Below are 12,736 nucleotides of genomic sequence, written 5' to 3'. Positions count from 1 at the left end.
CAGAAAAAAAAATACCATTAATATATTGAATGTGTACAGAGAATACTGTAACTGAGCACATGATTTAAGTTACTTTTCTCCATTGGCTTTTTCCCCCCACCTTCTCCAAATGTTGGATAATGATGTTAAATTGATTAGTGTTGTTATGAAACTAAATTGGCTTAATTTTAATTGTCAGGCGCTCCTAGTACTCACTCCCAGTTTATTTACCAGGTAGCAGACCTCCCGGTGAATGGCTTGAGGATGGTTTTCGCTTGCGTGACTTGAATACAGTCACTATGGGGGACTTGCCTGCTCGGTTGGACTGGTCTATCATGGGCTGCACTATTCTTCTCCGGGCATTAATAAACCTGTAACCAAGAAAGTAGAGTGAATCATTATTCCTTAAACAAAAACGGTGGTGGGGGTGGGAGGAGGTGGAAGAACAGGAGAAGAAGCAGCATAGTGAGAGCAAAGCTAGATCTTGGCAAAATGGTTCTCTGCACCGCTCTGAGCGTGGCTTCCCGTGCCCCACAACCTGCAACCCCCAGTGACCTTTGAGCACACGGGCTTGGGATTTCTGAGTTGATTCATGTTTGCCTGTTTTACCACAGTTGGACACTTCCATTTCATCTTTTCATGGGGGAATTAGCAGAGTTTTCAGGAAACAATACGAGCCACCACTCTTTTCAATTGCAAGGGGGGGAAATTTGGCGTAGAGAGCAAGATGTCCATAAGGGCATCTGTTACCTCTCCTAATTAGTGACATTTCAATCTTATGTTCTCTGACTTCTTTTTTACAGTTTTTATCAAAACCTTCCCTACCTCTTGCAAACCTAATTCTATTTTAATGCCCACTATTAAGATAATGAACTGGGATGGCGGCACACCATCAAATGAGAGAATGTCTGGAGTTTATCACCACTAACTCACACTGCTGGGGACTTCAGAGAAACACATTCCTTGTAGAGATTTCTTGGGGTGGCTTTTTTTTTTCCCCTTTGGCTCTTTATGCAAAGTCTAAGGTCAAGGCAAGGTCACAGCTATACAGTAATTGAACTTATAATATTGCTTTCTCCAGCTAGTCCTGAAAATTTATAATAAACATCTAATTAAGTCATTTAAGTGTCTTAATAGGCTTATGTTTTACAATTTTTGCAGCCTCTCAGAAAGTGGCTAGCCACTGAACTTTTTTTTAAGTGGTTAGTACAAGCCCTACAAAATCGAGCTTGTGAAATTTCTAACTCTTAAGATCCATTTGTATTGTGTGATGCTAAGAATTACATGTCAAATACAGAAAATGAGTGGGACATATTAGATTCTGAAAAAGTAAAGTGCTTTTAGTTATCAACTCAGATTTGAATAGATAGAACATGAGCAGCACATAAAAAAAAAAACACAATGAAAAGTTTAATAATGATTAAAGGGCCCACAGTCCAGTATGCATTCTAGTTTGTAAGTCTGTCCATTCAGGAAGGAAAATAGTTTTTTAAAAAAAATCACTAAACAGAGAGGGACAGGTTTAAAAATAAAATAAAATAAAATACATGCTTCAGGGATGCCTGGGTGGCTCAGTGGGTTAAACCTCTGCCTTCAGCCCAGGTCATGATCTCAGGGACCTGGGATCGAGCCCTGCACTGGGCTCTCTGCTCAGTGGGGAGCCTGCTTCCCCCGCCTCTGTGCCTGCTGCTCTGCCTACTTGTGATCTCTCTCTCTCTCTCTGTCAAATAAATAAATAAAAATCTTGAAAAAAAAAATACATGCTTCACGACATTTTAAGATTCTCAATATCCTATATCCTTAAGTTCTTTTATTATCCAAAAAGTAATTAAAGTCAATAATGAAACTGGAATCTAAAAGGGCACCATTAGTGTTAACTCTTATTGGCAATATATATTCTAACAGTTCTTGTATATGAAGTCCCCGACTGGCTAATAAAAATATTTAAAACATAGATCTACAACAAATTGTGTTGCAAATCAGGTTATCATTATCTTGTATAAACCATGAAAATTGGAATCATGTGAGCAGAAGGTTAGATTAATTCTCCATTCTCATTATAAGCACAGGTGTAGCACAAACACCATGTGAAATAACCAATTAAAATGAAAAAAAAAATCTGCTTTTTCATTAGCTGCCTTCACTGCATGACCAATTAGAAAATTATTTAATATTAATATTCCACATATACCAAAAGTAATTTTCATAGTAACTAACATAGGTAAAAGAGCAAAAAACCAGCTCTTTATCTATGGTACTGTTTATCATCTGCAGGCTTTTAGAGGAAAGGAAATCTGGTAACATTTTTTAAAAGTCCCTTTAAAAACACATTATTTTGTGGGTATGATTTATACTATTCATCTAAAAATGGGAAGGACACTTTTTAACAGACGAGAAGCCAAGGCTCAGAGAAATTTAGTGACTTCTTTGAGGTCACATGTAACTCAAGGGATGTTAATAACTTGCTGAATGACACACGGCTGGCAAATGGTAGTGAACACCCCTTCCCCCAACGTCCTGACAAGAGCATGGCCACTACTGTGTCACTCATCTAGAATATTCTGAACGAAATAGATATCCAAGAATGAGCTGGTTTTGAGCCAGTCACCACTGGCAACAACCCTACTGTTGAGTCTGGAAATAAGCATGACTGAACACTTTGTAGACTGGGAATTTTGATGACTGTACTGTTCGTGCATATGGACAAAGATAAGGCTGTGCATCAGAAGATTCAGTGACTTATCTGTATTCCAAAGCTTGCTTCCTTCACCCTCATACTTTCAGATTTCCAAAGACCAGCTCATAATAACCAACTCAGGCTTGAATCTATGACTATTAAACCCAAGGAATCATAGAAAAACTAAACCTCAGGTTTGAAAAGGGCTTTCACTGTCACCTGGGTTGGTCACTGACATGAATCATCTCTCTGATATCCCCACCAAACAGATAGGTAGCCTCTGCTGGTTTGTTTCTAATAAAGCACTTGCTACCTCACCTGAAAGTGCACTCCAGCTACGGAAGGTGACTGTGAGAAGGTTCTGCATTACTCGATCTGAAATCCTTTCACCAGGACAACTCCTTGGGGGAACTTAAACAATTCTAATCTTACTTCTTCAGGATGGCCTTCAAATATTTAAACTATAGCCATCATGCATCATGTGCCATAGGCTTCTCCCCAGATTTAACATCCATGATTCCTTTTCTTGCTTGTTTGCTTTGAGAGAGAGAGAGAGCACAGAGCAGAGAGGCAGAGGGAGAAGGAGAGAGAATCTTAAGCAGGTTCCACGCCAAGCACAAAGCCCAATGAGGGCTCCATCTCACCACCCTGAGATCATGACCTGAGCCAAAGTCAGGAGTCGGATTCTTAAGCAACTGAGCCACCCAGGCACAGCAAACATCCATGATTCTTAACATGTTCCTTCTAGAATGAAAGTTCTTCTTGGGTTTTGATTCTACTCACCACTTGGGCCATACCCACTGCTCAGTATATTGAGAGGTTTGTCTGTGTGCCTCTAAAGGTCTTCAGAGGACGTCATTAAAAGCAATTAGTCCACACTTGCTCTGGTCCCCATGTAGAGAGTGCACACCTCATCACAGCCTTTTAGCTAAGGGGCCTCAGGTACCAGGTGCTACTTTCTTCCCTTTTGGTGGCAATTGCCATTTCTTGCTATTGACAACACAGACATAGGCTACCTATAGGATATGTAGATATAAAGGTGAGAATCCATGCATTTAATAAAATAAAAATTTAAAAAGGCTGAAAATATCAGAACCCCTCATCACTTTGTCCAAACTGACCACATTAGTAATATGCTGAGAACTTCTCACTTTTGAAAGCGAATTTAAAACAATTGCTGCATATAATGAATATTATCGATACATATAGCACAGAGTAAACTCTCAGAATCTTATTGGATTATGCTTCCTATACTTACATAAAAACACTGATAATATTATCTAGGATCATGGCAGACATCTTTATCTGAAAGTAACTAAGTAAATGGCAAAAGATTTTATATTTTGAAACAATGTCATCTCTTCGATTTTAAAACCATCTCAACATTTGGTTCTATTTAGTGTATTTTATCCTAGACTGGCTTCTATATACTCTCTCTGGAATTATGCTACATACAGCAAAGCCATGTGTTTAGATGGCTTCGGGATGAATTCAGATACAAAAACATTTTCCTTCTGGGCAAAGTAATAAAATGACATTCTTGCTCCTCCCACTATAAGTCAAACAGAGGTCAGTTCTCCCATCCCTGTATCTGTTTAAATAAACTGGTCCAGCTGTTTGTTTCTAAAATGCCCTTTGACCTTGCATCTCATCCTCCCTGCTTTCGTGACAGAATCCTTTACTTTCCATTGTGGAAGATTCTAGATTATCAAGAACTTTCTAAATGCTGAATCAAAAAAAGAAAAAAAAAAAAAGACCTTTAGGGTTTTTTTTATGTAACCTTACATGAACATATTCCCTTCTTAAAACACTCATTTCGAGAAGCATCAGTAAAACGTTATTTTAAGCTCATATGTGGTGTGTGTGTTCAAATATATATCTATATTTATGTGTGAATACATAAATATATATTAGAACTTTAACATAAGAAGAAACAATGTTTTTGAAGAGAAAAGAAAACGAGAATGATAAAATTCCAATCCGAACGTCCAATAAAAAAAAAAATCTATTCTCCAACAACAACAAAACAGTTTAAGACAAAATAGATCCATGAAATATACACAACCTTTAGTCTTTTCCATATTAATAAGCCCTCTTTAAAAAGTCTGTTAGTTTAAAGTTGTAAGAGGAGGGTTTTTTTTTTTTTTTTAAACAATTGATGTCCAAACATTACAGGCCTTGAAACTTAGATGTACACTGTCAGATATACAATGTATTTTAGTTGGGTGTAAGGTTGGGAAACATCCTGTTGCCTTTCCATATTATATCCCAAACATCAACATATATATTTTTTTATAGATCCTATTTTGCTTTGAAAACAATGTTCTTTTGTGAAGTACTTTTTTAGAACTGGACACCCTGTAGGTGGTAAAAGACTGAATTAGGGAAAGAATTCTTATCTTTCCTTTTTTCACTGCATCATGGATCAGAATTTCTTCCTGTGACCAAACTATTCCCTTTCTCAAAACAAGGTGTTTTACCAAGGATGGCAAACAAAATGGATTGGCCTTATAGCTTCATTCCATGTCAACATAAACAGTTTTTACCCAGTTATTTGTTTAGGACTAGAGCCATATTAAGAGGGAATGGGAGGTTGAAAGGGTTGCAAAATCTTAAAAATTCTGAGACATGGGATCAGCTCAAAATTGAATTTAATTCTTTGCATTTTTAAAATAGGAACCAGACAAGGAGAATAGGAGATGAATCCTGAGTTATGCGAAAAAGAAATACAGGAAGTTTTTCTTCATTCTTTCTTCTCCTTGCCCCCAACCTGCTTATTTATCATCATACTTTAAAGTTTTGTGTTTTGGTTTTGTTTTGTTTGCCATTCTGCTAATTCTACCTGTCTTTTTTCATTCACCATCTTTAGACACCTGAATAGTTTTCTGACTAAGATCTGGTAGAACAGCTTTCTGAAGTTAACCTTTGCCCTTTAGCTTATCCTCCACTCCATGCCCTGGTTCCTTCCCACAATACTGGATGGCTAAGTTTAGTTTCCTCTTTGTGAGAACCAGGAAGGATGGCGAGATCACAGTGGGCATCCACTAGAACCAAACACAGGGTACATTTTCCCGGTACCACAGACAACATTTTCCACATAGCCTTGCCCTTTTCCTTTACTCTTATGCCCTTTGTCTTCCTTGTAAGTTCTCTGTAATGCTAACAATGCTAAGGAAAAATAACATGCTCCCCTTCAGAAAGAGCATTTTCACCTTCTCTTCCTCAGTGTTTACCACCTACTAGTTTACTGATGACTGAGGGCAGCCCACCGTGTGACTTTAGCATGTCACAGCCAACTCAGTGAGCCAAGTAAAACCAAAACGCCATTGTTTCTAAACGACAGGACTCTCCGTCATCCCCACAGTGTCTCTTGCCAACAAGGCTTAGTGAATAGTCAGCACGAAGGTAGCTACCCATTTAAGTATGGAGAAATATCATTTTACGATACCCTCCTATGCCCAAGGAGCTAAAATTATCAACTTACTATTAAACAGAAGATTTCATTAAATAGGAAGCTATGTTAGTAAAGACGCCTTCTATATTTATACTATCCGTTAAATAAAGTATTAATTATAGTCATCTTTAATTAATAGTTAGGTATTAGGAATACCTATGTACATACTTAGTAAAAATTTATACCATGCATTCTTAAGAATACCAGTGATTTCTACATGCACTATTCCTTATCAATTAAAAATAAATAGCAAATAAGTATAATATTTAATCTATACATACTTCATTTAGGTATTCTCTACAAATATTTTTATAAAATTAAGAATAGTGAAAATTTTTTAAAAATAAAATTTCACACTGGAAGCTAGTTGCCGAACTCCTGAATTTTATTCTTTTTCTTCTTATTCTATTCCATGAATTTCCTTCCTAGTATTTCTTTCAACTTTATCACAATCCTTTAAATAAAACTACATATACTGTGTTGCTTTATATTTTTAAAGTCAGCATTTCCTAATAACTCGAAGGCCTGTTTTAAAAACAAACCCTAAAGGGAATGAGTTCTAGCTATCTCTCAAATAACTCTTTGTTCTTTCAAACAAAAATCTACTTCAAAATCTTTTGTTGGATTTCTTCATTTCAGATTTACATTTACTTATTGAATTTAATGATCCGTAACTGGCAGTCTTCAGGGTCCAAGCCTTACACACTCCCTTTCTTTGTGAAATATAATTTCTTAAAACACGATTTTAAGACACTCAAGAAAGTTGACTCAATCTCAAGTCAAACCTTATGAAATCATGTTTCTGGCAACTTTTTCCAGTTTCCCAACCTCCTCCGGATCCAACAGTTCCAGGACTGCAATCCATCATCTGTGTGTCTGAGGGTAGGAGAGGGGAGTGGACAGGAGGGGAGAAGGGAGCACATGTTCTGCTCCCCATCCATTCTAGGAACAGATTATTGAAATTTCCTCCAATCACAATAAGCCCATCAATCAGCAGTCTGAGGAGATTCCCTTTCTCTAGCAGTGACGCGACTATTTGTCAAACTACTCTAGAAAGAGCTGAAGTTGTCTCAGACCACTGAGGAAGTTAATCACATATAAAATTTTCTTCAAAGCAACTAGTGAAAAAAATCACTAATTATCTGAAAATTATAATGCAAAGTAATAACAAACCCATGTATTAAGTGTTGAAATTACTTTCAAATATTTCATCACTTCATTATATATTAATGGGAAGTTTTCATTGAAAGCAAATTATAAAATGATTTTTTATTCTAAAAAAAATATAAGTTGGGACCCCTGGGTGGCTCAGTCACTAAGCATCTGCCTTTGGCTCGGGTCATGATCTCAGGGTCTTAGGATCGAGTCCCACATCAGGCTCCCTGCTCAGTGGGAAGTTTGCTTCTCCCTCTCCTACTCGCCCTGCTTGTGTTCCCTCTCTCAGTGTGTCGCTCTCTGTCAAATAAATAAATACAATATTTTTTAAAAAAATAGAAAAATATAAGTTTGCTATATCCTTTAGTCTGACCTGAATTCAAAGTGGGGAGGGGGTACTCCTTTAGTGGCTGATCTCTATTTCTTCTGCTACTAACCATGACTTTCTAGATCACTAAAGCACTAGGCTCCAAACCCAGTGGAATAAATTATGGGACTATCTTGCCAGAACTAGCATTAGAAATGCCCAACAGTTAAAAATATCTTAAGTATCCATTGATATAAAGCATATGTAATAAAATGGTATTTATGTAATATTTACTTAAATGTGACAATATGCCAAATTTGAGTTCCTATAACTACACAAATATAAGACAAATGCTTAAGGGATATGGAATTAAAATGATTACTGGCACAATGAACAAGCATTAGGGAAATCTAGGCTAACAAAACCTCTTACATTATTGAAAAAGCTTAAGTAGGTATAATAATATCAATAATATCTTCAATGAATAGATGGGTGTCTCTTCGGTTTAAGCTGAACAATTTTTTGGGTAAATTCTAACTTTTCCATATTCACAAAAAGTAAATAAAATTGCATTTAACTAGGCATCCCTTGAACATTACAGAATAAATATGTTTACTTAAAACAGTTCTTAATGTTCTGCCAATTTCCATTATAAACAGGATGACCACACAATGTATTGTTTAAGATTGGACACTTTCAAGAGTAAATGGATACTATTAATAATTATGCTGGACAACAGGCATAAACCATGAATATGTCAGGCAGTTGGGGTATATGGACACTCTAAGGATCAAATATGCACTTTTTTTTTCCATGTAAAACTTCCCCCACGTGATTGGAATTGCAACCCTCTTGTGTGAAAATAGTGACGAGCCCTGGCATGCGTAAGGGGTCACAGAATCCCAGTACCCCTTATGGAGTGTCTCTGAGCTCCTTCCTTTCTGGAGGATCACTTCTTTAGTGACTTCAGCTCCCCAAGCCATCACTAGCCAAAAATGTCCCAGGCCTGGAGTCTCCACTCCAAGGGAGTGCCAAGGAAGGAGATCTGAAGATTTAGCTTGATTTCTGCTTTCACCTGGTCACATGTTAGACTGCAGAATGGCACAATAAAGCTTGACTCGAATAGAGGCCTGTCTCTATCCCTTAGAAGGTTCACTGTAACTTCTGTTTCAATTCATAAAGTTTGAAACCAGAGTTCTATGTAATGGATATCAAAATATAATCCACAGACCTTAAATGCAAATGGAACCAATTATACCAATTATACTTAAAGGCAAAAATCTCTCATTTGAGGTATATGACAAGATTTTTCATATGAAGGCAGTAAACTAATAAAATGACCTCCTCTTGGAACTTGTCAAATCTTGGGGAAATGCTTAAGTCATCTAAGTCACACTGAGGAAATCTGGAGACTGGGTGTTTCACTTGAGTGGCTATCCTTTTCTTTGAACAATATCACTCATCACAATTACAGTCAAAACACTGGCCAAGAATAGGGAGAGTTAGAGTGGCATCTAGGGAGAAGGGTGTGAGAATTGAGTGGGAAAACTGCCGCTCGCTTCTCTGAGATCATAGTAGTGTTGAGGTGCTGGAACCGTGATGACCATGTGAGTTAATGCCTATGAAAAGAGCCTTGCGAATTTAAAACCAAAAACAAGAATCTGTTGAGATACTGTCATTTTGATTCTTAAAAAATACCTAATGGTACAAGCACACACACACACAAATGCTTATGGCCACAAAAGGTGGGCACAGCCCAAATGCCCAGCAACTGATGAATGGATAAACAAAATGTGGTCTGTCCAAAGGAATATTCTTCAGCCATAAAGAGGAATGTAGTATTGCTATCTGCTACATTCATGAACCTTGAATACAATATGGTAAGTGAAAGCTTAAGCCAGTCCCAAAAGGCCACATGTTTACAGTGATTACCTTTATGGGAAATGTCTGAATCGGCAGAGCTGTAGAGACAGAGAGTGGGGGATGGAACTACGGGAGGAGTAATAGCTAAAAGGCAAAATGTTTCTTTATATACATACATATATAACATATATATATTAAAGATTTTTTGAGAGAGAGAGAAAGTGGGGGGAGGGGCAGTGGAAGAGAACGGGATGGGGAGAGAATCTTGGGCAGACTCCCCGCCGAGCAAGGAGCCTGATATAGGGGCTTGATCTCACCACCCCGAGATCATGATCTGAACCAAAATCAAAAGTCAGACGCTTAACCATCAGAGCCACCCAGGTGCCCGTACAGGGTTTCTTTCTCAGATGATAAAAATGTTCTAAAAGTGACTATGGTGATGGTCGCACAGTATCTGTGAATATACTAAAAACCACTGAACTGTACACTTTAAATGGGCAAATTTCATGGTATGTGAATTATATCTCAATAAATCTGTTAATAATAAATGCATAAGGGAAGCACAGAAGAGGTGCTGAACAAGGAGCCAGCCCCATTCTTGCCTCTCATTAGCAGCACAACATTATAAAGCCCTGAGCCCCATCTGTCAAATGGTGCGTTTAAATCCCATCCAGGACTTGGGCTCTGACATTCTACAGCGTGATGTTCCTAAAATTTTAATCTGTGCTCCTTTGTGATGAACTTCAAAATCTCATAGTCCTGTGTGATTTGGAATCTTAAAAGAAAGAGCATGACTAAAATCAAAAGTTAATTCGCAGTAGGCTTTTTTATACTACATTCACTCAAAATGATTCTGATATGCCTTTTCTGGCCCCCAGTCCCTCTCAGCCCCCACTGGGCCCCAAGGATGGGAATCTCTGCCATAACCTATTGTACTTTCCTATCTGCAAATGGGACTGGACTGCCAGGTGACCAGCCGTGGGAGCTGAGATCTGACATCTTTGGACATGTAGGATTCTTTCCATTAGCTTTTTCAACATCCCCTACTCTCTGCCCTTTCTAAGCACATATGAACTCTGACCCAAACTAGGGATCAAATAAAGTCAACCACAGCAGATGTTCAAGGGATATAGGCCAACAAACCCTGCAAGTGGACAACAACACTCAAAATGACTGATTTACATTCAAATCAGCATTCCAGGGTAGAAAGTACCAGAAAACATAAATATACATATTTTTAATCATTGTGCATTTAACTTCCATCCCAAGGCAATATACGATTCTTAAAATAGAGCGATGTTATCAATAGTAAGCCAGATCTCCCCAATGACAGGAAATTCATTTTTGGGCTAAATCACATTTAGAACCCAAGACTGATAATCCCCATCGGCCTGAAAAAGTTGCGTTCGGGAAAGCAAATGTTTTTTTTTTCCCTTCTTCAATGATCAGATCTAATCTTGTGAGGCATTAGGTCCTTTAGTCACATTGGTTAAGAGGGTAAAGAGGAAAAGAAGAGCTCTCAAGAATGGCAACAGATTAAGGTTTTTTTGTTTATTTGTTATTGTTCAGGTGTCAAGAGCCAGATAGCATTCATTATTTCCCATGCTAATGGGTCGGGCTTAAAAGCTTCATAAGAATGGAAATAAAAAGGAAAATATCAATGACTACACAGGGCCGTGAAAGGGAGAGCCCTCTTTTGCCAAAGATACAAGCATCCGTGCTGTTGGAGGTCCCTGTTTGTAAGGCTGGTTGGTTTTTTAATATTCCCTTTCCCCCTTAAAAATTAAGAAAGAAGCAACACAAAAACATAGGCATCCACGCAAAACTCTGAGTGTGTTCACACACTGGAGCGATGTGGGCCAAATCCAAGAGAACGTTTACCCTCAGAAACGTTTCCTCCCCTGCACCCCCCAACCCTGGCTTCACTCCATTTTTGAGAAAATCGTTTATTCAACACAGAGCCGACATTTGCCCCATTTTTAAAAATATTTCAGGCGGATTTTTTAACCACTCAGAAATGCTGTTTGTTTTAGGTGGGTGCAGCCTGAAGCAAGATGATGAGGTAGGAGAGGAGAGGGGTCTCTGTGGGCACAGCTCGGTGGGGCTTCGGCGCTCACTGGTTAATCACCCAGCACCAGCCTCAGTAACTGTTGACACAAAATAGGTGGAGATCAGGTCTGTGCAAGCAGAAAATACCAGAAAGGCAAACTGTATGTAAACACACTTAAGACAGATTTGACAAGAATAGACCTAAACCTGACTTGCTAGGAAACTCGGAATATCTAAGGCTTCAGGGTCCCTCTCAGCTGAGGCCCTTTCCCCTTACAGAGTTGCCTTTGAGAAGATAAAGAGTAACGTTTGAAACACTGAAACAAGTTTACAGAAGACAGCTGAGACATTTGTCCCCTTGATTCACATAGTGTGAGTTTCCAATCTGTTCCTACATGTAGGATTTATGTCATGTAATACAGTTCTTCCGTGCATACTTGGAGCAGAGCCAAATGGGGGGCCGGATGGGGGGTGGGGGTGCACAGGCACATACAACCACAACTCAAAAAGTTATTTCTCCTGACCTATAAAACTCATGCAAAGAAGCAAATGGATAATGCTTAAACAGTCTTTTAATCTTATCTAACTGACACCTGACAACCCATTACTTATAGATTATTAATGCACCCACTAAAAAGTTTGTCATGTACAAAATTACCAGAGAAAAAGATTGAACGCCTGAGGAAAAAACAAATTTTGCTGTACAATAACTTCAGAAATTTCAAGCCTATTATCTGTCATGCCCTTCACAGACTCATAGCACACTGCTAAAAACAACTGATTTATCTTTATTATGAATCCTAAAATGACAGCACACATGTTTTTCATGTCGTATGATAATGTTTAATTTCATCCAGTTTTTACTTTACAGTGCTTGATTTGCTTGTTTAAGATGAAGGAAAGTAGCAACTTTTTAAATTAATTTCCCCATTTGTCTCTCTATCAGAGGACCTGGGTTTTTTCCCACTCCTGGTGTAAAGCTGGGATCAGAGGCAGGTTCAGAGCAATCGCCTTGCTTCTCTTTGGTTCGCAGTGATCACACCGTCTAGAACAGGAGAGCTGGAAGAGGTGTTAAGTCCCACTAGTGGGTCCTCCCTGTTCATTTCAGCAGCGGGAGCTGCTGCCCCTGGAGACAGAATGACTCTACCAAGGACACAGGTCTAACTGGTGAGGAGTGGAGAAGACAGCCGAAACATTTGGGCTCAATGTGTTCTTTCTCTTGCATGTTGCCTCCCTCACTGGCCCTGTGTAA

The 12,736-nt window shown here is 38.4% G+C and overlaps 1 protein-coding gene across 2 annotated transcripts in view; it reads right to left on the bottom strand.

Annotated features, from left to right (window-relative positions):
* The window catches only part of MEIS1 (Meis homeobox 1), a 134,844-nt gene that overhangs the window by 4,972 nt on the left and 117,136 nt on the right, over positions 1–12,736 (bottom strand). For both annotated transcript variants that reach the window (XM_032352295.1, XM_032352294.1), the window contains exon 10: positions 292–350. In XM_032352295.1, coding sequence (XP_032208186.1) covers positions 292–350 — 59 coding nt within the window. The remainder of the gene's footprint in view (positions 1–291; positions 351–12,736) is intronic.

The sequence above is a fragment of the Mustela erminea genome, chromosome 7 (assembly GCF_009829155.1).
Source record: "Mustela erminea isolate mMusErm1 chromosome 7, mMusErm1.Pri, whole genome shotgun sequence".
In the NCBI taxonomy this organism is placed as follows: domain Eukaryota; kingdom Metazoa; phylum Chordata; class Mammalia; order Carnivora; family Mustelidae; genus Mustela; species Mustela erminea.
The sequence above is the reverse complement of the archived record's forward strand: the minus strand, read 5'-3'. Positions and strand labels throughout refer to the sequence as shown.